Source organism: Gadus macrocephalus, chromosome 9 (genome assembly GCF_031168955.1).
Source record: "Gadus macrocephalus chromosome 9, ASM3116895v1".
NCBI lineage: Eukaryota > Metazoa > Chordata > Actinopteri > Gadiformes > Gadidae > Gadus > Gadus macrocephalus.
In genome coordinates, this window is record NC_082390.1 from 16,987,423 (window position 1) to 17,009,922 (window position 22,500).

The 22,500-nt window shown below is 48.3% G+C and overlaps 5 protein-coding genes across 6 annotated transcripts in view; 2 read left to right on the plus strand and 3 right to left on the minus strand.

Annotated features, from left to right (window-relative positions):
* The window catches only part of LOC132464963 (otogelin-like), a 55,913-nt gene extending 48,502 nt beyond the window's left edge, over nt 1-7,411 (minus strand). Inside the window, exons 1-11 of the mRNA XM_060061597.1 lie at nt 7,083-7,411; nt 6,812-6,851; nt 6,316-6,361; nt 5,535-5,613; nt 4,575-4,667; nt 2,883-3,037; nt 2,429-2,550; nt 1,773-1,978; nt 775-899; nt 463-569; nt 116-222 (exon numbers count right to left, since the gene is read on the minus strand). Coding sequence (XP_059917580.1) covers nt 116-222; nt 463-569; nt 775-899; nt 1,773-1,978; nt 2,429-2,550; nt 2,883-3,037; nt 4,575-4,667; nt 5,535-5,613; nt 6,316-6,361; nt 6,812-6,851; nt 7,083-7,152 — 1,150 coding nt within the window. The 5' untranslated portion in view covers nt 7,153-7,411. The remainder of the gene's footprint in view (nt 1-115; nt 223-462; nt 570-774; nt 900-1,772; nt 1,979-2,428; nt 2,551-2,882; nt 3,038-4,574; nt 4,668-5,534; nt 5,614-6,315; nt 6,362-6,811; nt 6,852-7,082) is intronic.
* Nucleotides 1-22,500, plus strand: part of vwf (von Willebrand factor) — a 113,834-nt gene that overhangs the window by 55,133 nt on the left and 36,201 nt on the right. The window lies entirely within an intron of this gene.
* Nucleotides 7,838-13,573, minus strand: syt1b (synaptotagmin Ib). Its single transcript, XM_060061227.1, has 9 exons — nt 13,115-13,573; nt 11,956-12,129; nt 11,605-11,783; nt 10,496-10,609; nt 10,202-10,369; nt 9,882-10,049; nt 9,307-9,424; nt 8,827-8,960; nt 7,838-8,698 (listed from the first exon to the last, which is right to left on the minus strand). The coding sequence occupies exons 2-9, from the start codon at nt 12,095-12,097 to the stop codon at nt 8,492-8,494; spliced, it is 1,230 nt and encodes a 409-aa protein (XP_059917210.1). The 5' UTR covers nt 12,098-12,129; nt 13,115-13,573; the 3' UTR covers nt 7,838-8,491.
* bbs10 (Bardet-Biedl syndrome 10) lies at nt 15,385-19,299 on the plus strand. Its single transcript, XM_060061598.1, has 5 exons — nt 15,385-15,640; nt 16,050-16,240; nt 16,603-17,290; nt 17,322-17,623; nt 17,910-19,299. Exons 2-5 carry the CDS (start codon nt 16,050-16,052, stop codon nt 19,141-19,143), a joined length of 2,415 nt encoding a protein of 804 aa, XP_059917581.1. The 5' UTR covers nt 15,385-15,640; the 3' UTR covers nt 19,144-19,299.
* cd9a (CD9 molecule a) overlaps nt 20,123-22,500 on the minus strand; it is a 6,475-nt gene continuing 4,097 nt past the window's right edge. For both annotated transcript variants that reach the window (XM_060061229.1, XM_060061230.1), the window contains exons 4-8: nt 22,445-22,500; nt 22,252-22,350; nt 21,976-22,065; nt 21,286-21,369; nt 20,123-21,195 (exon numbers count right to left, since the gene is read on the minus strand). The exon at nt 22,445-22,500 is cut by the window's right edge and continues 19 nt beyond it. In XM_060061229.1, coding sequence (XP_059917212.1) covers nt 21,130-21,195; nt 21,286-21,369; nt 21,976-22,065; nt 22,252-22,350; nt 22,445-22,500 — 395 coding nt within the window. In that variant the 3' untranslated portion in view covers nt 20,123-21,129. The remainder of the gene's footprint in view (nt 21,196-21,285; nt 21,370-21,975; nt 22,066-22,251; nt 22,351-22,444) is intronic.

Consider the following 22,500-nt stretch of genomic DNA (forward strand, 5'->3'; position numbering starts at 1 on the left):
AAATGTCAAACTATATCAAATGAAGTGAGCAGAGCTGAGGCCGTTGTCAGCTGTCCAGGGCCTACATAGCTGGGTATCAGATAGCTGCTGGTGGGTTCGGACGTGGGCTACTGACTGCAGGAAGGAAAGCTGTCCCTCCACTCTCTGACTGGGTAGCCCACATGAGAGCACGCTCGCGTGTACTCCACCAAGGTCCGGCAAAATATTTCCTCATCATCAGACCTGAAATGAAGAGGGCACGTTTCAGCAACACCAATACTAGGCTGTGCAGAGAGGGTGCTTTTGTGTTTTTCGATTCCAACTGAAGCCATATTTGGTAAGCCTTGAGTTGGGGAAAAATATCTTCTTCCTCCTCAAATTGTCTAAAGTTGAATGTTGAATGAGATTCGATCTTCAATCAACAACAAAGCGGGGGACACGTTTTACAAAAAACATCAGTTGATGACAAAATGAATGACTTACACACAGAGGTCCGAGACACAGCTCGCTACGAACGGGTTGGGGTCGATGTTCTCGTGACAAGACAGGAATGGAAAGAAGAGGAGAGCACTGCACTTCTCTATGGCGTCCTGTTGGACAACCACATAGACAGCAAGAGCTAGCTTCACAACAGGTACAAACACACACTCGTTAGGCAAAAATAATACGCCAGGCGTTGTTGGAACTGCCGTATTTACATTTTATAAATATTATCGGGCCTCTTCTAAAACCGTCATGTGGTGATTCCTGTTTGTGTAGAGTTAACAGGGTTAAATATTGCCATGTTCATTTTACATCCATGTCAGACTCCGACTGGCAGGGCCCGTTGAAGTCCAGCTCCACCGAGGGACAGGAGGCCTCGTGAGGCAGGTCCACCGCCCAGCTGTTACCAAACACCACCGGCTCCTCTGTCCTCGTGCCTAAAACACACACACACACACACACAGGTAAACAAAATGCATTACCAATGGAGAGTTAGATCTCTCTCCCTCCCTCCCTCTCTCTCTCTCTCTCTCTTTCTCTCTCTCTCTCTCTCTCTCTCTCCCTCTCCCTCTCTCCCTCCCTCTCTCTCTCTCTCTCTCTCTCTCTCTCTCTCTCTCTCTCTCTCTCTCTCTCTCTCTCTCCCTCTCCCTCTCTCCCTCCCTCTCTCTCTCTCTCTCTCTCTCTCTCTCTCTCTCTCTCTCTCTCTCTCTCTCTCTCTCTCTCTCTCTCTCTCTCTCTCTCTCTCTCTCTCTCTCTCTCTCTCTATCTTCTGAGATCATCCATACTCCTTTAGCTAGCACTCCCTTGGACTGGGGTTCAAGTTACCAGGCAGTCTGGGGGAGGAATCCCTGCTCCTCCTTACAAAGCCTGAATCAGCCCTGTCCTGTGTGCTCTGCCCCGGACCCTCCCAGGCCCATCGCTGGGACAATTAGCCCACTGCCTTGTTGAGAGTTCAAGACTATTAATTGCTTTGAATAGCTGCTGAGTGTGTGAAAGAGATTTAAGATTATCAATTGTTCCATTTCCTACACAAGAATAAGGCAGTCAAATAGGGAGGAGTAGAGAAGAGAAGAGAAGAGAGAGAGAGAGAGAGAGAGAGAGAGAGAGAGAGAGAGAGAGAGAGAGAGAGAGAGAGAGAGAGAGAGAGAGAGAGAGAGAGAGAGAGAGAGAGAGAGAGAGAGAGAGAGAGAGAGAGAGAGAGAGAGAGAGAGAGAGAGAGCCAGGGAGAGCCAGGGAGAGCCAGGGAGAGACAGAGAGAGCCAGGGAGAGACAGAGAAGACCACAATGGGTTCGATTCGGGGCGGCCTTACCGTGGGCAGTGGTGAGGTCATCTCTGGCCACATGGTTGAAGTTCCCACACAGGCCACAGGGGGCGCCCTGGTGCTCCTCACTCATCTTCAGGTAGACCCCAGACCCCCCGTCCCAGGCCAGGGAGAAGCCGAACACACTCTTCACCAGCAGGTAGTCGGCCAGACGCTCGATGAACACACCGCCTATGGTCTGAGGCAGGCTCAACCTGTGTTACACACACACACACACACACACACACACACACACACACACTCACACATGCACACATGCACATTCACCCACATGCACACACACAGGCATGTTCTCACGTACGGGCACTCACACACTCACACGCATGAAGGCAGATGGGCAGGCAGGCAGGCACACACAGACGCACAAACACACGCCGGTGCACGTATACACGCAGAAAACACACGCACGCACACACACACACGCACGCACACAAAGGAATGATGTAAGTTAATATGTTTTCTGTTTCTCCTGAATGTACGAATTCCTCATCCGGAATGACATGCTCTAAACTATTTTTAGAGGTCATTAAAAGCCTTTTTTTTGTTATCTAGCCAAACTAACACACACACACACACACACACACACACACACACACACACACACACACACACACACACACACACACACACACACACACACACACCTTCGGCCTCCCTGGTGGACCTGATATCCTGAGATGTGGATCTCTTCCTCGTTGGGGAAGAAAAGGCTGAGGGCACGTGGGCACGAGTACACACTGCCCTCGCACACTCGGCTGTTGTGCACCTGTGGACAGGGGGGGGGGGGGGGCAAGGCAGGGGGTGGGGGGGACGGGGGGGGGGGGGCAAGGGCACTGAAATTAATGAATTGAAGCTACGAACTAGCTGTGGCCCATCTGTTGAGGCACTCTGGGCCCCGGAGCCAGAAGAACACTGGCCCGTGTGTTTTAATGGAGTTAATTAAGATAAGTCTTTAAATACTGTTTTTATATATAAATAGTACTCACTTTTTCCCCAAGTCTGAAAAGTGCTGATGATCACGACAAGGCCAATACACAAACCCATCCCAAACCATGTTTAGTATTTATGGCCTGGTTCCCGTTGTCCCACGCCCCCTACCCAGACGGTGTACTGCGGCACGGCCGAGTGGCAGTCCTGGGCCAGGATGTAGGAGCAGGTCCCGGGGAAGTAGAAGTAGATTCCGTCAAAGGTTTCATAGTGGTGCTGGCCCCAGGAGCGGCAGATCCCATCTCTGTCCCGGCCCAGGTTGGGTACTGAGGAGATGGGCACTGATTAGCACTGGGGAGGTGAGAGTGCGGTGCTCATGCATCAGACAGATTTTGTGCACTGCCTATGTCAGACAATACTTTAAAAACAATGTTGCACACATAAAATGTGGGTATAGGGTCACAAAACACCTGCCAGATGCATTAAAAATAACTTACTTTGTATGTCCATTGTATGTGGTTTACAAGTCTTAATACTTCTAGCCTTAGTTTAACTCAATGGTTATCTTTCTTCCAAATGCCGGACTCCTTTACATCTTAATTTAGTGGCTTTTATCTGACGTAAAACTTGAATTCGATTTACAATTTACAAGTTAGGCTGATGACAATCCGAGCTTACACAACCGTTCTAAAATGTTCTTAATCACATGTTTTAAGGATACGTCTATTAAAGTTACTTATCCTTAAAACATTGATGAACAGCGATTAATGCTGTTTTAGTACAGTGTACATCTCAGTTTACATCTAGAATGTCTATGTTGGCTCCTTGAAACTAATCGAAAAACGAAAACCTTAATCGGATTATCCTTTGAATATATAGGTTTGTGTGTGTGTGTGCGCACTTGTATTTGTGCGTACATTTGCGTGTATGTGTGTGTGTGTGTCTGTGTGTGTGTGGGGGGGTCTGAGCACCGACACACAAACTCATACAAAATCTCTTGTTTTTTTATCAGGACAGAGATGGAGAGATCAAAACCAGTTCCATTATTCTGGCTCAGAGTTTGCAGGTAATTAATGCTTGTTGAATGATGTGATGGACTTGATTATCTTGATCTCTACAACATGTGTGCATATAGAAACCAATGTACACATGCAGACACATACACACAAATACACACACCCACACACACAAAAGCAGACACACACACAGACACACACAAACACACTCACAAATCCATACACACACATACACACACACGCATCCACACACATTCCAGTAAAACGACATACCTTTTTAGAAGCTTAGTTAAGTAAGTGTACCCACGCTAACTAACTGATTGGTTAGAATGAGGTGCACATCAACCAATCAGAGGCTCAGAAAAAAAAGTGTCTCTTTGAAGTCTCCAACATCAGAGACATGGAAACAAGGAGTACTGCAAGAAGTAATCAGAGCTTCAGGAAAAGTGGGGGAGAAAAAACGAAGAAAGGAAGAAAGCACAAAGGATAGAAGGAAAAGAAAGACAGAAAGAAATAAAGAAAGAAGGAAGGGCTATTGAAAAATAATTATTGTTGCGTCGTATATATTTGTGTTTATTTACATATATGTGTATGTGTATGTATGTTTATATATCATGTATATATGTATATGTTATTTGTTTGTTACCAAGTGTGTGTGTGTGTGTGTGTGTGTGTGTGTGTGTGTGTGTGTGTGTGTGTGTGTGTGTGTGTGTGTGTGTGTGTGTGTGTGTGTGTGTGTGTGTGTGTAAACATCGGGTGTGTGTGTGTGTGTGTGTGTGTGTGTGTGTGTGTGTGTGTGTGTGTGTGTGTGTGTGTGTGTGTGTAGTGTGGTGTCTGTATAACTCACTCATCTGGCAGCGGTCTCCCACTGCCTGGAACTGGGCACAGTCACACACTCCTCCATCCAGACACCAGCCCCCGTTGAGACAGCCGCAGTACTCTGGGACGGACGCACACACTTAGTGACCACTTCTATACCCGTACGCCACAATGCAACGTACCACAAGGCTAGAATGTAGCATTCCACGTGAGACACCACAGATGGTAGCATTCCGCCACTTAATCATGTACCACAGTGTGTATAAACACATGATGCCACAGTGGTATTAACTCATTATGTGGAAGTGTCTGTGTGTATTAACCACACTGCAATGCACTCCTAGTGTGTATGTACAGTTGTGCGTCAATACTACAGTGAAGGTGACGCACTGTGTGTATGTACCAGTGTGGAAACACTGCATACAATGTGATAGCATAGTGTGGATATACCGCATTACCGCAGTGTGTCAATACTGTATATAGAGTAATATCAAGGCTATACCACAGGGCCTAAAACATTTTTTTGTTTGGTTCCGGTTTCCGACCGACCCTGTCAATTTATGTGCGACCCAAATTATTTTATGAGCTTTATAAAAAAAATAAAAAAAATACAGCACCTCTTCATTCTGTACAAGGAAGAGCGAATTTTCTCGTTTTTAAATGAAAACAACCTACCTATCATTCGCTGCCGCTGGAAAAAATAAAATAAAAAAATAAAATAAATTCCCTACCTACCCATGACCTCAACTGACAACCAACAGGAACCAAACTTTTATTTTTTTTAGGCCCAGTGTGTATATACCACAGTTTGTAAATACTGTATACAGTGTAACATCAAGGCTACACCAGTGTGTATGTAGCACAATGTAATATTCTCATTGTGTGTATATAACATAGTATGTACAGTATATACCAGTGTTACATTCTAGTATGTAACTGCGGAGGTGCGGGCTGTATGGAGACATGTCGGTGGGTCTGTGAGGGCTACCTGAAGAGGCGTCCCGGGCTGTGTAGTTGTGTAGCGCGCTGCGAGGGAGAGCCTCCTCAGCCAGAAGCGATCTGAACTTCTGAACAAAAAATAACAAACAAAAAAAGATTACAACATAAAAAAAGATCCTCACAAAAAAGAACCTTTTGGTAAAAGGCAACAGAGCGGCATCGCGGGCCGACGCCCGGTGAGGAAGGTACCCGCCTGCGACCCGGGTACAGTGAGTCACCCTCGTCCCGGGTACAGTGAGCCACCGGTGACCCGGGTACAGTGAGTCACCCTCGTCCCGGGTACAGTGAGCCACCGGTGGTGACCCGGGTGCATTGAGTCACCCTCGTCCCGGGTACAGTGAGCCACCGGTGACCCGGGTACAGTGAGTCACCCTCGTCCCGGGTACAGTGAGCCACCGGTGGTGACCCGGGTGCATTGAGTCACCCTCGTCCCGGGTACAGTGAGCCACCGGTGACCCAGGTACAGTGAGTCAAGGCGACCCGGTTGCAGTGAGCCGCCGGAGTACAGTGAGTCCCGGGTACGGTGAGGCCCGGTCACGGTGAGTCCCGGGTACGGTGAGTCCCGGGTACGGTGAGGCCCGGTCACGGAGAGTCCCGGTCACGGTGAGTCCCGGGTACGGTGAGCCGGTGACCCCGGTGCAGGGGCGAGGACGGTGCGTCAGAGCGCGCTGCCTCGGCGCTCCACAAAGACCGCTTTGTGGCCGGCGAGGGTGTTGTGCGCATGTGGGTGCCCTGACCTCCCTCGGTCCTCTTAGGGGTAGTGTACCCACCTCCTCCCCAAGGAGATCCCGTTTCCTCCGAAGTGCATTAGTCCTCCTGAGCACACACACAAACATGCACATTAGCTGGGAGAACACTCAGAGGGGAGACTTAAGTGCACTTTGCACCACTTCAATTCAAACTCCCCCCACACCCCCGCACCCTCCCTAAACCCGCTCCATCAGTCCACGGAGCTCCCATGCCTCCACACATGCACCACCACTGCTCCATCACAGCATCACAGGCGCGCAATCACCACAAAGAGTTTCCATTAATAAATGACATGAATATTAAGAGAAGAAAAAACGTCTGATACATAAACCATAGACACTTAATCAAGAACAATGTGTGTGTGTGTGTGTGTGTGTGTGTGTGTGTGTGTGTGTGTGTGTGTGTGTGTGTGTGTGTGTGTGTGTGTGTGTGTGTGTGTGTGTGCGTGTGCGTGTGTGTGCGTTTGCATGCGTGTGTGTTCGAAGCATCACTGCAGGGCGGCCTTCGTTCCCTTACCTTTGTAGTCGTCCTTCAGTGTCTGAAAGCTGGCTTTGAACTGCTGACATAAAGAGTTTTTTAACCATAGTAAAATGACGAATGTAAACTTTTTGTTTTATAGTTATAGTTATAGATGGATTGCTACACTAGGCCTACGTGACGAGTGGTGAAGTAGTCAATAAAATGTAGGCAAACCTTTCATTTTACATATTTTGGAATCCCGCATTGCCCGCATTAGATGGGTTTAATGATAAAATAGTACTGCTATAACGGTCAGTGACAAACTTACCCACGGAAATCAGGAACTGGCAGATTGAAAACGAGATAAGAAACCGTTTCACAATCCACTTAAAGTTCATCGCAGAGTCCGAACGAAGTCCCGCGTTAACGCCGCATCTTACTGGTCCCTGGAGTGAATGAGGCTGATGTTAAGGCCTGTCTCTGCAGAAGTTCTAGCGGTGTGGGATCGCACACACAGACGCACCTGTAACGTAGGCTACTTGACGTTAAGGACAAGACGTGGTGGGCGGATGACGAGGACGTGCACCTGACTGAATGAAAGCTCCGGTGTCGCACCTCTTTCACTCCACCGCCTTCAGCCAGTGAGTAAGGGCCGCATTGAAAGAAGGGGAGAAAAGCACTCACGCACGTCAATAGCTCCAATGTGCCGCCAAGACGTCAATGCACGCTCGAGTTTCTAACTAAAACTTATTAAAACGTCGCGCACCGTCGCTCCAGAAGCAGGGCAGATTCCAAACTAGTACTTTAGAGCGCTGTTGTATGAAAACAAAACTCTTAAGCACGCATTGGGTTCGTTTCTTAGGTCTTGATTTTATATCCAGACAATTTACCTAATAAGAATGTGCCAATTCTTTATTATTTAAGCTATATAGGCCATCTTATTTGCCTACTTCAGTCATGGAGCCTTCAACATATATTAAAGAAGATAGATCAATGAGTTTGTTTTATTTGGTTCTGGATAACCAGTATCTCATTAGGGATTTAGAAAAAAAAACACCCACACAAACACACACGCAAAACAGCTGTATCAAAATGTTTAACAGCATTAAAAGTTACACAAATGTACACATTCCTTCAGGGACTTCAGGGATATGGCAAGGAGAGAGTAGAGAGGATAATAGACTGCAGGTCAGCACAGCGGTCGTCTGAACCCTAGAGAACCGGATGGGGAAGGACAGGTTGGTCTTTTTATTCAATAGTTTTGATATAGGAACAAACATGAAGGTTTGTTTAACCAGCATGGTCACATCTCGGTCTTCTGTCCTTCAGTTTAATAGTGAGAAAGTAGCAGGAAGGGAATACCTGAAAGGTCATGGCTATCTGTTAGTTTTTATCTTTTCAAACATACTTTAGAATTGGAATTGGAATTAGTATACATACTTGACAGAGGGAAAACACAATGGCCAGATGATCTGTAGATGTATTTATGTTTCTACTGTTAAGAATACTTCCTGGTGTACTTCCATGTGTAGGAGAAGACCCACACAAGGCTGGTCAGATCACAGTGGGGGCAGACGGGTAGGGGTTGGATTGAATGTCATGTTTTGTTCTTACCATCGTACCTTTAAAGCGCTAGATCAGGGAGAAGGTAGGAATACATCTATTTATATATGTGAGGTAAAGGACACCAGATTCTTCTTGAACAAGTACATTGCGTCATTCGCTGACTCCACAGCATCATTTCTTGTTGGACATTAAAGCATTGACTTCCTCCTCTGGTTTCAAAGCATGCCACTGTGCGATTGGTCGTCTGGGGTTGGCCAGCATGTCCGACCAATGACAGAGCTCGGTCCCAGTGCTGTTACCGCCCAGTAGCACTTTTCCAATGGCATCATTTTTCCCAATCTTATCATAGTCCAACACAGTCACCGCTAATTGCACCTTCTATATATAGAAACAGAAGAACACAGACAGAAGCGGGTGGTTTAACTGTGTGATTTTCTCCATCAGAGTGTGCTTTTGTGTTGTTATTTGGGCTCATCTGGAAGCCGGTGTAAAACAACATTTCATACCTCTAGCTGTTCAAAGGTCACCTCAAAGCTGAAGGACTCATTGAAATAAGGGTTCAACGTGTGCTTCTTGGTGGTCGTTTTCTTCTTCTTCATACGCTTGCCGTTCTGCATCAGGTGGATCTTCACGTAAGGGTCTGGAGGGAGAGATCAGACTGGGGTCTCTGGCGGGCTTCAGAGGAGTCACAGACAGCTTCCCAGAGGAATGGCTACAGATTGACCTCCGCCTCCTTCTTTTGACTCAGAAGCGCAGTGGTCTCTCACATTCGATAATCACATGTAAATGTTAATCATGAAGAAAATTCCTGTGCTGTTTCTTGCTTTAATATGCCTTAGATATGGATTGGAAAATATCCTACTGCATGGAAACACGGTCAACTAAACTAACTCTGCCTCTTCTTTCTTAAAATGATCCAACGTGTGGGAAGTGTTTTTGTTGTCTTGACATTTTACAGTTGTATAATTGGTGGTATTCCTGCTCACCTGACAGCCCTCCTACGTCCATCTTCTTCAGGTTCTTCGCCTCCAGAACCACCACTGTGAGCTTTCCTGCTGTTGGCACGTACCTCAGCGACAAGCAGATATCCCCCAGGCGCTCACTCTGACAAGAGAGACTTTGGGTTAGTGATGAGGGATTCGTGATTAGTGATCGGGGCATTCCCCACCAGGTCCTCGACTAGGATCTCACCCAGGATGCAACACGGCTCCTTTTAATCAAAATGCATTGGCTTGTTGAAGATGATGCGAGTGTTCAATTTGATGATGTAGTTAAATTTTCATTGAACTACTGCTCAGGAAAATTATTTCAAAAGGAATTAATTTGTTTAGTATAACGTAGGATCCTCGAACAAACTAAAATATCCTTTACAACAGTTGAAGGTGACAAAGAGGGCTTCATTTCCAAGTAAAAGTTCAGTATTTTGAGGGAACTGTCTGCCATTGCTTATTTGCAACACAGCGGTAAAACACAGCTGCTGCAATCAGCTGGTTCAGTGCAAGACAAAAATAGCTTTGTGATCATTAAGGTACCCTTCCCACCAAAGGTGAGTCCCTCATACCTCCTCCTTCTCTGCCTTTTGCAGGTCCCTCCACTCCTGCAGGGAGTGGCTGAAGTCCAGACTGCTCATGGGGACTCGCACGGCCCCGATGGCGTCGTGTTTGGAGAAGCGATCAAAGTCGTACACCGTCATCACCAACGTCTTTCCGCCGAGTTCCGTGTATGGTATCTGTCCAAAAAGACGCACACAAAGATACTCTCAAGCAGACTGTTGAAGAAACACACTCACCTCCCGATACCAAAAATACGATACTGGACTAAACAGGACACGCTCCATTAGACGTTGACTTGACATTCAGATTCATCTGTGGAACATGGCACCTTAAACGTGAAGGTCTCGTTAAAGTCAGGCTCCAGGGTTTTCCTGTGGACTTTCGTCTCAAACTTCTTCTTCTTGTCCGGGAGCAGGAAGAGTTTAACGTAGGGGTCAGAACTGCCTCCCACGTCCATGGCAGGGAGCTGATCGGCCTGCAGAATGCCTACAACCAGCTGGGCCGTGCAGAGCAGGGGAAAGGGGATACGGAAAGAAAGGGGCAGAAAAAGCCAGATGAGTGATTCCCTTAAGTGGTCCCAATGGACCGGGGCAAAGTGAGGAGTGGATTAGAGGCTTCTCACTGAGTTCTCTGGGAAGTTGTAGTCCAGGCTGAAGTGTAACCTTCCCAGTTTCTCCAATTCCTCTGGTTTGGCGTCTGACAGCCCAGTCTCTTTGTCACCTTCATCCTTGATGGGCTATATGAGGATAACCACAGACACACACACATACACACACACACACACACACACGCACACACACACACACACACACACACACACACACACACACACACACACACACACACACACACACACACACACACACACACACAACCACACAAACACAGAGACGCATGCACACACACAGACACACACAAATTCACAAACACATGCAGACACACACAAACACACACACACACACCCTCATACACAGACGCACAGACACACACACATCCACATCCACAAAGACGCACACAAACGCACAACCACACAAAACTCCCTCACACACGCAGACACACACACACACACATACACACACACACACACACACACACACACACACACACACAGAGGCAAGCACGCACACACACACAAACACAACCAGAGAAGAACTTGAACGGGCATCCACACACACACACACACACACACACACACACACAAAGACATACACACACACACACACACACACACACAAAAACACACACACACAGTGTAAAGTGATTGTAGGGAAGTCATATTTAACTATTCTCTTTTGTCTATTCTAGGATTTCACTTGTCCACATCTTTGCTTGGAAGTGGCAGGGGACGCTTCAAGGGTAAGCCTTGTCCCAAGTCCACTCAAATACTGTAAAGTCGTACCATCCTAGAGCCACGTGGTGTCATCCTTTGACCTGCACCCCCGCAGACAGTCCATTCATCTTGGTACGTAACACAATGTACTGTATCAATGTCCCAGCACCTGGCTATACCAGAAGCCAGGATGTCAGGACATTGATATTACGAGGACACTCTCTGCGTATAGCAGGCCGTATGTGTGTATGTGTGTGTGTATGTGTATACAAATTTGTGTTCATATGTTTGGTTGTGTGTGTGTGTGTGTGTGTGTGTGTGTGTGTGTGTGTGTGTGTGTGTGTGTGTGTGTGTGTGTGTGTGTGTGTGTGTGTGTGTGTGTGTGTGTGTGTGTGATGCACCTCTGTGTTCTTTCCATTCATTTCTGTGTTGCAAGCCTTTCCCTTCTCTTTGTCATTTTTCTTCTCCTTCTCTTTCTCCTTGTCCTTCTTCTTCAAGCATTTCTTCCACACACAAAAGGCACATGACAACCCCAGGAACCCGCACACGATGACCAAGGCTGCGATGCCCCACGAAGGCACTGGAAACCAACACAAACACTTATTCAGATGGAACGCCCAAAAACGTTAGTGCTATTGTTATGATAATGTGAATGAGGCCTGATAGGCCCACAACCCATACAAGCATGATATTATCTGTCTCTTACAGGATATAAAGAGCTTTCACTGCTTTTTTAATGGATAAGCACTCACTGTGGATGTGGTGGTGGTCACTCATGAACCTGTGTCCTGATTGGTCCACAACATGTTCTGGGGTGGCCGCGGTGTTAATGAAGGGGTCAGGGGTCGTTTTGGAAGTTGGAGCAGATGCAGCAGGGCGATTATTACCCGTCATTGTGTCAACGGTGTCAACAGATCTAGACAACGCTAGAGGGGAGCGGGAGGGAGATAGAGAGAAAGAGAGAGAGAAAACAAACAGAGAAAGAGTTTGAAAAGAGCGACAGAGAAAGAAGAATAGGTTCACACACACACACACACACACACACACACATTACATTACATAGATTTTCACAAATATTATTGATCAACTTTTTGTTGCCGCCCTCTCCAGTTTCTGCTGACCTAGTGCAGGATATACAAGCTGCTGCCAAACCTGCTGACGGCGAGCGCGGCAAGGGGTGGGACCGAGGCGTCGGACATGATCCAGGCTCCCGCTGGGCCGGTCGAATGCGGTACATGACAAGGTCACACTCTCCATGTCTCCTAAGACCATCCACCCCTAGAGCTCAGTCTTCCCGCTCGGGAAGAGATCATGTGCAGATCTTGTTTTTGTTGATCATTTGTTGTTTTCCTCATTGGCTCAGCATGTCAGACCCATAAGCACACTTACCTCAGGAACATATTGACCTCGGGGGAACGCTGACCTCTGGAGAACACGATACAGCCGAGGATCGTTCAGCGGGACGTCATTCAAAGCGCACAACTGATTAAACTCTGCTGGACAGTTTGCTGCCTGTATGTTCTACTAATATAACTATTCGTGATGGCAAATCAGTAGAGAATATGCGTAGAGTCGGTCACAAAGACATCTTGTGACAGGTTTAAATATCACTGTAGTAAATGCAAATTGATGCGTAAAGGCATACAGATAAATGGCACAATTTTGAAATTGTAAACTTTATTTTGTTTTCGATGCAAAATTAGACTAGAACCACAACACTAAATAAAGACTGGTATCTCGGTGTATTGTGTGATTCATTGATTCACAAAAGACAAACTAGTTCTCTTCAAATAACTATAGACATCTTTTTTAAGGTTTACAGTATTTAACATTTGAACATCTTAATTTAAATGTTATTTTTGTAACTGATTTTAAGTACAGGTAAAGATGCACCTAAATAAACGACCATACCTGTTAGTCCGTTGTCAGGGGTTACCGGTAACTAGTCCTTAACCTCCACAGAGAAAGAGGAGAGAGAAAGAGTGGAAACAGACAAGTGGCGTACAGAGGGCAGGAGAGGTGGATGACAGGGAGCGAGGCGACAAATGAAGTCCTGTGATTCTACTTCCCACCAGGTTCAACTCCACGCCAGAGCAGGTGGAGAAGATACAGCGAGTGAGAGAGAGAGCGAGAGAGAGAGAGCGAGAGAGAGGGAGAGAGAGAGGGAGAGAGAGAGAGAGAGAGAGAGGGAGAGAGAGAGAGAGAGAGAGAGAGCGGGGAGGTGAGTGTGTGGGAGAGAGCGTGAGTAGAACAGATAATATCTCTATGTGTGTATGTGCACGTGTATGTCAATGTTTGTGCGCTGTAGATGCCATTGTGTACTGAGTGTATGTGTGTTCCTTTCTGCTCATTCAGGTCTCCTGCGACGGGTCACTTCCTCTGACGCCCCACCTCTCATGACCTCTGTCCAAGACCCAGAGGTGACCCCATCCACTCATCAATATTCATTACTGTAGTGACATCGCTCTTTAAAGGCTCGTTAGCATACTGTAAGTTCAGCAAGAGAGGACGTGAGTGTGTCCGTATGTATGTGAGTGAGCGTGTTCGAATGTTTGTGTGTGTGTGTGTGTGTGTGTGTGTGTGTGTGTGTGTGTGTATGTGTGTGTGTGTGTGTTTGTTTGTTTTTGTGTTTGTATGTCCTTCGTGGGTGCATCCGTATGTAGGTGTGCGTGGGTGTGTGTGTGTTTGTATGTGTGCGAGTATACGTGCGTGTGTGTGTGTGTGTGAGTATGTTTGTATGTGTGTGTGTGTGTGTGTGTGTGTGTGTTTTTGTGCCTGCACTTGTTTGTGTCTGCGTGTGTGAGCATACTGTAAGTTCAGCAAGAGAGGACATTTACATCCAGACGTGAAAAAACCTATGCGTGTGTATGTGTGTGTGTGATCTTCCGTAAGTGCGTCCGTATGTATGTGAGTGAGCGTGTTTGTATGTGCGTGTGTTTGTGTGTTTGTGGGTGTTTGTGTGTGTGTGTGGCGTGTGTGTCTGTTTGCGCGTGGGTCTGCATGTGTGTGTGTGTGTGTGTCTGTGTGTGTGTGTGTTTGTATGTGTGTCTCTGTGTGTGTGTGTGTGTGTCTGCGTGTGTCTGCGTGTTTCGCATGCACCCCGCCAGGTTGAGCATCTGGCTCTCGCTGTGTCCTGTCTCATATTGTCTATGTATAGATGATGCTGCCTGAATTAGAACCTAAGGATGTGGTTTCTGCAGCACCACACTGATCAGGTTCTGGCCCCGCCCCATTCACCTTGAGGATGGAGAGGCAGGAGGAGGAGGAAGAGAGACCTAAATAACCTTTGTAAAAAGACACCTGAAACTATAATCCTTGTAATAGACATGGTTTATTTACAGATGGGGGAACACTTTACAATACAGGTACAATCATTTACCATTAATTACCATGATTTAATACAGTTATGAGCTAACAATTAATAGTTAATTAACAGTAACGTAATGGACTTGTAATTAGATACAATTGGTTTGTTTCAATAAGACCATTAATATAGTATATAACAATGTATATTGTATCTATCATTTCTTTCATAAAACATCATAACTTTACACATTTATCAATATCTAAATATATTATTTTGCAAAAGTTCAAATATCGTTGTAATTCTAGAAAGAACATTATTTTGATAAGAGACACAATCTTGCGCAAACATATCCTTTTATTATTATCAATTGGTAAATTGCAAAACGATATCACTGGAAATAGATTCCAGTGATTTCACATGTACATTTATATCTGGAAAAATATAAACGGAATATTCTTTACATGGAAAACATTTACACAAAACTAAATGTCTTTATCTTTTTGCGTATGATGTTGTTACAAATATAAATATTAAATAAGACTGTTGGTTCTAATTTGCTCCTTTACTTAGAAAGGAGTCAGCTGAGGTGGTTCGGGCATCTGGTAAGGATGCCCACTGGGCGCCTTCCTTGGGAGGTGTTTCAGGCACGTCCAGTGGGGAGGAGACCTCGGGGAAGACCCAGGACTAGTTGGAGAGATTATATCTCAACACTGGCCTGGGAACGCCTCGGGATCCCCCCGTCAGAGCTGGTCAATGTGGCCCGGGAAAGGGAAGTCTGGGGCCCCCTGCTTGAGCTGCTCCCCCCGCGACCCGACCCCGGATAAGCGGATGACGATGAGGATGAGGATGAGGTTCTAATTTGTTCTATTTTATCTTAGAAAAGAAGGTAAGCATCACTCTTCATACAGTATCGCTGGTAAAGTTGTTAATCTGGTGTCTTTACCCATTATCTGCAACTACCCATGCACATGCTCTTCAAACAAGCTGTTCATACCTCCGTGCACTAGGTGGCGACGATGACACGTTCGCATTCAAAATCCCCCTCCAAAGAATCGAAGAAGCATGGTTCCTAGGAGACGAGACAGACACAACCAAGCGACATTCACCCATTCGATGAAGCCAGATCTGTGGTGATTTATCTATTTTCTTGGTAGTTTATTCATACATGTAATTGTTCTGCTTTTGAAGCGTACAACCATTCAACCTTAACCCTTCTAATAAAAACGTGTGTTTCCCGTACAATGGTCAAGCTATCTACCGTGCCCAGCTTAGCTTTGAAACTCAGGAAATGTGTTCGCCACATTCTTTTTACTTCTGAATTGATGAACAAAAACGGTCAAAATCTGACATGAGCTAGAATGCAACTGAACGGCTAGAAATACCGCCGTACTACGACATGCACATATTTAGTACTGTTTACGATTTGACATACATCATGTACAACTGCTCCACAAATGACCATTACAAGATATTCACCATTGAAACGTTCAACATGTTACCATGCCATTTCTATTTTGATTGTAATTCTATGTTTTCTAGATGCAGCAGGTAGAGCACCTTCACCTGAAGCATGTGGTGCAGACCGTGTGTGTGCTGGAGGCGGTCATTCTCCGCAGCTTTGGACCCGATGGCGGCCAGGTGCTCTTCACTCGGGATACGGGACAGCTGATGTTGAGCCGCAGTGGGAAACAAATTCTTACAGCACTGCGGCTCGACCACCCACTGGCCAGGTAGACAAGAGGAGCCTTTCTCTTTACCGCTTCCCCTGTCACTTACTGTTCTTTAACATAATTACTACAGCAGGATAGTCTTCTAATCTAGAGTTTATAGGCTGTTCATCTCCCAGCCGAATTGTTATAGGTTCGATACCTGTCTGCAGTTTACATGTAGGCATCGTTGAGCAAGATGCCTTACCCTGACATGCTAATTAATGACGCTACGCCAAATATTCACTGGAAGTGAGTTTGGTAAAGTACTTATTAATCAAACGGTATACTAGAACATCAATGCATTGATCATCAATAGACAAAGTTCTGATGATATATCATGAGAACTGAAGATGAGTGCGCTCTTTGTGCTGTGCGTGTTGCAGGATGGTGGTGGAGTGTGTGTGGAAACACAGCGAGAACACCGGGGACGGGTCAAAGACCTTCATCCTACTGCTGGCGTCGTTGCTGCGAGGGATTCAAACGGCGGCCAGCAAGGGCTCCGTCGGCGGCCACGTCTACACGAACAGAGCTGCCGTGCTAGCCGCCGGCGCCAGACGCACCGCAGAGGAGCTGCTGGCCTTCGGGCTGGAGGAGCTAGCCGAGGTCATCCTCGTCGGGGTGGTCCCTCACACCGCCAGTCTCTCATGGGAGAGCGGACTCAAGCACAGAGACCCAGAAGCTCCGCCAGGCTCTGACGCCGACGCAGACCCTTGTCCCCTTCAGAGACTGCTGGCGACGTTCTTTTACACGCGGCTCGGCCGCACACACGGCCAGCTCGCCAGCCGACTGACCCGCGACCTGATCTCCCTCTGGAGGCCCCCCGCGGACCCCCCGGCCCTCACCCTCCGCCTCCTGGAGAGGAACTTCGGGGCATTGCACACCGCTGTGTGCGGCCTCCCCGCGGGGGGGTCCCGTCTGGTGGAGGGGCAGGTCATCCACCGGGACTTCGCCGTCCCGCCGCGCCCACCGCAGCCGGGGCAGCGGGAGCAGCCGCCGGTCAGAGCCGTGGCGCTGGTCGGCGCGGGGGGCTCGCTGCAGCCCAACACACTTTTGCGCGGGGCGGTGTTGCGGGTGGGCGGTCCGGGAGGGGGGGGCGGGGGAGGTGGACCCCGAGGGAGGGGTTTTGAAGTACAGCGCTTGGGCGGAGCGGTCCCTGGAGGGGGCGGTGGGCCGGCTGCGGGGGCTGGGCGTCACGCTGCTGCTCTCGGCGGGGAGGCAGACGCAGGCGGCCCTGGCGGCGGCCCGCCGCGCCGGCCTCGCCGTGGTGGAGTGTGTGGAGGAGGAGGAGCTGGCGCTGTTCGCCCAGCTGAGCGGCGCCACGCCCGCCGCGGAGTGCGGGCGGGTCGGTCGGGAGCACGTCGGCGTGCTGAGCTTCTGTAAACCCATAGTGCTGGGGGCTCACAGGTCGGTCGCACGCACACACACACACACACACACACACACACACACACATTCCCAAAAACAGCAGTCTCTGGACACCACCTAGTGTCCTCATTTCTTTTATTTGAATAGTTTATACTTATATCTCATATTTAACTTGACTCCAACCCATCAGTATCAGAATGTATAAATGAGTGTTGTTATTCTCTCATTGTATGATCGTTCCTATGGTCTACTTCCTCGTTTGACATCATTTGAATCATGTTCTGTAACTGAATCATGTACTTCCCCTCTCCTCGTGGTCCCCCAGGTACGTCCACGTTGGGTTCCCGGGGGCCGCTGTCCGGCCCCACAGCCTGGTGCTGTGCGGCGCGGGGGAGGGGCAGGCGGAGCAGGGGGCGGGCGCCGTCCGGGACGCGCTGCGCATGCTCCTCGCCATGTGGGAGCCATGGCAACGCACCACAGAATACCAACACGCCGCCAGCCCCGGAGCCCCCTCGCGCCCACGCCACCCGGAGAACGGTCAGAGCCGCTCGGACGGAGCCGGCCCGTCCCGGGAGGGCGCGCTCGACCCGCGGGGTACCGTCCCGGCCGGCGGGGAGTTTGAGTTCCTGCTGCACCGCGCCCTGATGCGCCACGGCGAGGGGCCCGGCGGCCAGGGGCCCGGTGGCCAGCAGGGGCCCGGCGGCCAGCAGGGGCCCGGCGGCCAGGGGCCCGGCGGCCAGCAGGGGCCCGGCGGCCAGCAGGGGCCCGGCGGCCAGGGGCCCGGCGGCCAGCAGGGGCCCGGCGGCCAGGGGCCCGGCGGCCAGGGGCCCGGTGGCCAGCAGGGGCCCGGCGGCCAGCAGGGGCCCGGCGGCCAGCAGGGGCCCGGCGGCCAGCAGGGGCCCGGCGGCCAGCAGGGGCCCGGCGGCCAGCAGGGGCCCGGCGGCCAGCAGGGGCCCGGCGGCCAGCAGGGGCCCGGCGGCCAGCAGGGGCCCGGCGGCCAGCAGGGGCCCGGCGGCCAGCAGGGGCCCGGCGGCCAGCAGGGGCCCGGCGGCCAGGGGCCCGGTGGCCAGCAGGGGCCCGGTGGCCAGCAGGGGCCCGGCGGCGTCCCCGCTCCGTGCCGGCTGCTGGCGGACGCTCTGCTGACCGTCCCCAGACACGTCTACTCCCAAGGGCCCCGGCGCCTCCTGCAGGCCCAGACACTGAGCCTGGGGAGGAGCCGCAGCACAGCGCTGCAGTGTGACGGTGGTGGGGGTGGTGGTGGTGGTCATGGTGGTGGTGGTGTTGGTGGTGGTGGTCGTGGGGGTGATCGTGGTGGTGGTGGTGGTGATGGACTTCGTGTCTCCCCTGCTGCTGCTGAACAGAGCCCTGGTGCCCCCCCCCGTGCGTCAGATGCGGGGCTCGAGTCGGTCTCCTGTAAATACCGGCTGATTCTGGCTGTTCTCCAGTGTCTGTGTAGTGTTTTGCGTGCTGATGCCGTGCTGCATTTGCACAAATCGTCACGCGCAATTGCTTCGCCAGAGGGCACAGGCGATGATGATGATGAAGATGATGAGCGTTAAATATAACTGCAAACTTTAAATTGCAAAGGTTGCATCTGTTTATAATTATTTATTTTTTGAATACAATTGATTTCTATCTGTTAAGCCATTTTGTAATTGTTTTCAATACATGTATTTATATCATATCTCTCGGACAATAAATGTCATTTATTAGTATTTTGTCTAATCTATGTTTTCAAAAGTGTGACTGACCTTTCTAAAGTTTTTTTATACTGACTACGCATCTTATCGCCGTTGGGTACAGAACAGGCGTGTGTGTGTGTGTTGATCTTGGCCTGTGTGTTTCTGTTCACGGCAGACCCCTAGGTCATGTGAACATTCCATTCTCTTATCTCTGCCTCCTACCTTCTTCCCTTGGAGAGCTGACAAGCTATTGTATCAACAGCATAACCACTCCGACACAAAAATATATAGTGGAACTGTTATAATCAGTGTTATCAACATTTTTAGGAGGGCTACTGAGTCGAACCAGGACAACGCCCAACTGTCATCAACCCAATCAGCATTTCCTTGCAGTGATCAGAGGAGCCTTTAACCAATCACTGAAGATTTTTTTCAAGGGAATTCTGAGTCATTTTTCCTCAGAAGCCAGTTTGATCAGACACGCACAACTAGACACGCACAACCAAAGACATGCAAGGGCTTCATTAGGAGACTTTAACTAATATTCCATGTGTGTGCTTTGATGGATGTGAGTGTTGTTTTCTTTTGTTCTTAATTTGGAACAAACTGATGGAGTCAGAACGATAAGAGTAAACAGAAAGGAGATTCAGACCCAGGAGACGCCAGCAGGTTACTTTCCTGTTTATATGAGAAGTTCCTCAAAATGTTTTCAAACTTGGAACGCAACCTTTACACTGAACGGATAAATAAATCCTTGATATTATCAAAGTGTAAGTTCTACCCAAGAAACTGGAGGATAGAGTTTACTTGCTTCAGTTTCAGGTCAGAAGGTAGATTCAGCACACATACAGATGAAGAAGGTGGATTTAGTTTATTTGGCTTTTTCACACCGGTTCTCTGTCACACACACACACACACACACACACACACACACACGCAAACAGTTCATACAGTGCATACAGCATGAATCAGTGCATCACTTTGAGATGCGAAGAACATTATAAAAGATCAAGCATGTGTTCCACAAACTGCAGGTACCTTAAACATCTTTACAAATCTATCACAAATAAAAGAAAAAGAACAAACAAAATGAGTCAGAGACTTAAAGGCGATCCATTGTGAGGAGAATATGATGTTGGAGTGTTAAGCTGTAAGGAAAATTGTAAGGAGGTGTGTAAGTATTCCTAAACAAGACACTTAATAATATTCCCGAGGAAAGAAACTACTGTTATCGGTTCACAACCGGACATTATCAAGACGGGATGTATATAGTTGAGTAAAAAAAAAGTATATTGGGTCTAACATTATGAAATTGTGGTCAATAGCGGAGTTAACAAAAATATATATTTGTTATGACTGTTTGTTTTTGGCCTTGGGCCTTGATTCTCCTTGCTCATGGGTGAGCCACAATAAAATGTAAATATAAATATGCTTAGAAAAACAATACGACTGTATGTCGCTTTGTTTTGATTATTAACGTTTCACAAAACAAATTTTCATCAAGTAACCACAAATGACGTGTTATTTCTGTACCACATTTCACACGGATGATGTCCGTCATATATATTTGGACCAACCACATTGTACCAAGTCCAGGAAGGTAAGTCAGAGCATTTTGGCAATATACAGCTCCAATGAATTGATTGATTGATCAACCATTAACCCTTTCCACCCCGAGGTCACAGCCACGTGACACATCAATATGGGCGAGGTCGGAACCGTCAGCCTACCTATTGGCAGTGGCAGTCCTGGGACCCTAAAGATGACATCATGCAACATTAACGGGGACTTGGTGGAAGGGGGTGGGGGGGGCAGTCGTGATCACATTGGGTTGTCGGGGTGGGGGGGTTGGGGGGGTTCTCATCACACCACCTCCCGGGACTTCCTGATGGCGCAGCAGAGGAGCATGCTGAAGATCATCCCAAACATCTGGGGAGGAGGAGAGGCATCGGTGAGAGAGGCCCCCACGGTGACAGACAGACACACAGACAGGGCGGGGAGGTCGCGCCCGAGTCTTACCATGACGATGCCTAAGGAGATGCCCACGCCTCCAATGATGTGCAGCTTGGAGTCAAACACCTCGTCGATGGCGTCCAGGCAGCTCTGGGGGATCAACACGGCTCATTTCAGTCAGGGTGTCTCGTTTGTTATTCGGTTATCTTTAATGTTCTTGTCCCCTTCGTTCTCTATGTCACACACAGAACATCCACTATAGACTATGTGAGCCCGCGGTCCTCCAAAGGTTTTGCTACAGCACTGTTGCCATAGTTACACCACAATTGGATAAGGGGGAGGGGGATGTTTGTTGGTAATTTGTCTGCGGTGCAAATTATGTCTGTATGTAACTGCTATAAATTGCATTGAGATGTCTTGTGTCATGTGTGATGTTAATGTTCTCTCATTCTCTCTCTCTCTCTCTCTCTCTGTCTCTCTCTCTCTCTCTCTCTCTCTCTGTCTCTCTCTCTCTCTCTCTCTCTCTCTCTCTCTCTCTCTCTCTCTCTCTCTCTCTCTCTCTCTCTCTCTCTCTCTCTCTCTCCATATATATATAAATATATATAGATAAATATATATATTGAAAGATTTTGACCGTCCTAATCCGTCTGTTAGACTGGGTCCTTCAATGTGTTGGCATCCATTAAACACACCCACACATACACAAACACACACACACACACACACACACACACACACACACCATGATAGTCTTACCTTAGCGATTAATTCATCAAACAAATCTCCTGGGGGGCATGTCTCTTTGGCAGACTCTGGGACTGTTCCAGTTGGGCCACAGCAACTCAACTGTACACACACACACACACACATGAACACACACACACACACACACACACACATTGTTCATTGACCTGATGTGTTTGGTTCAGCTTTGAGAGTGTTAACATAGCTTCGAAGCTGAAGTTGAACTCTCACTTATTAGAGAATCCATTCATATTGAGTGACTCTTTGGTCAAAACAAAGAAGGCTCACCCCGGTTTGAATCACCAGCAGTGTCTCTTTGAGGCGCTCGTCTCCTTTGCTGTAGTTGTCGTATGTTTCCATGTAAAACGAGGTTATGTCATTCACTATCTACAGCACCACAAGAAGGACAGAATCTCAGCATGAGGTAATGACGTTATATTTTGTTGGATGGCTGACTTTGGGTACCGTGTGTGAGCCGTACCTTGCTTTGGTTAGAGAACCCCCAGATTCCTGCTGCCACCTCTACGGCAAATAAGA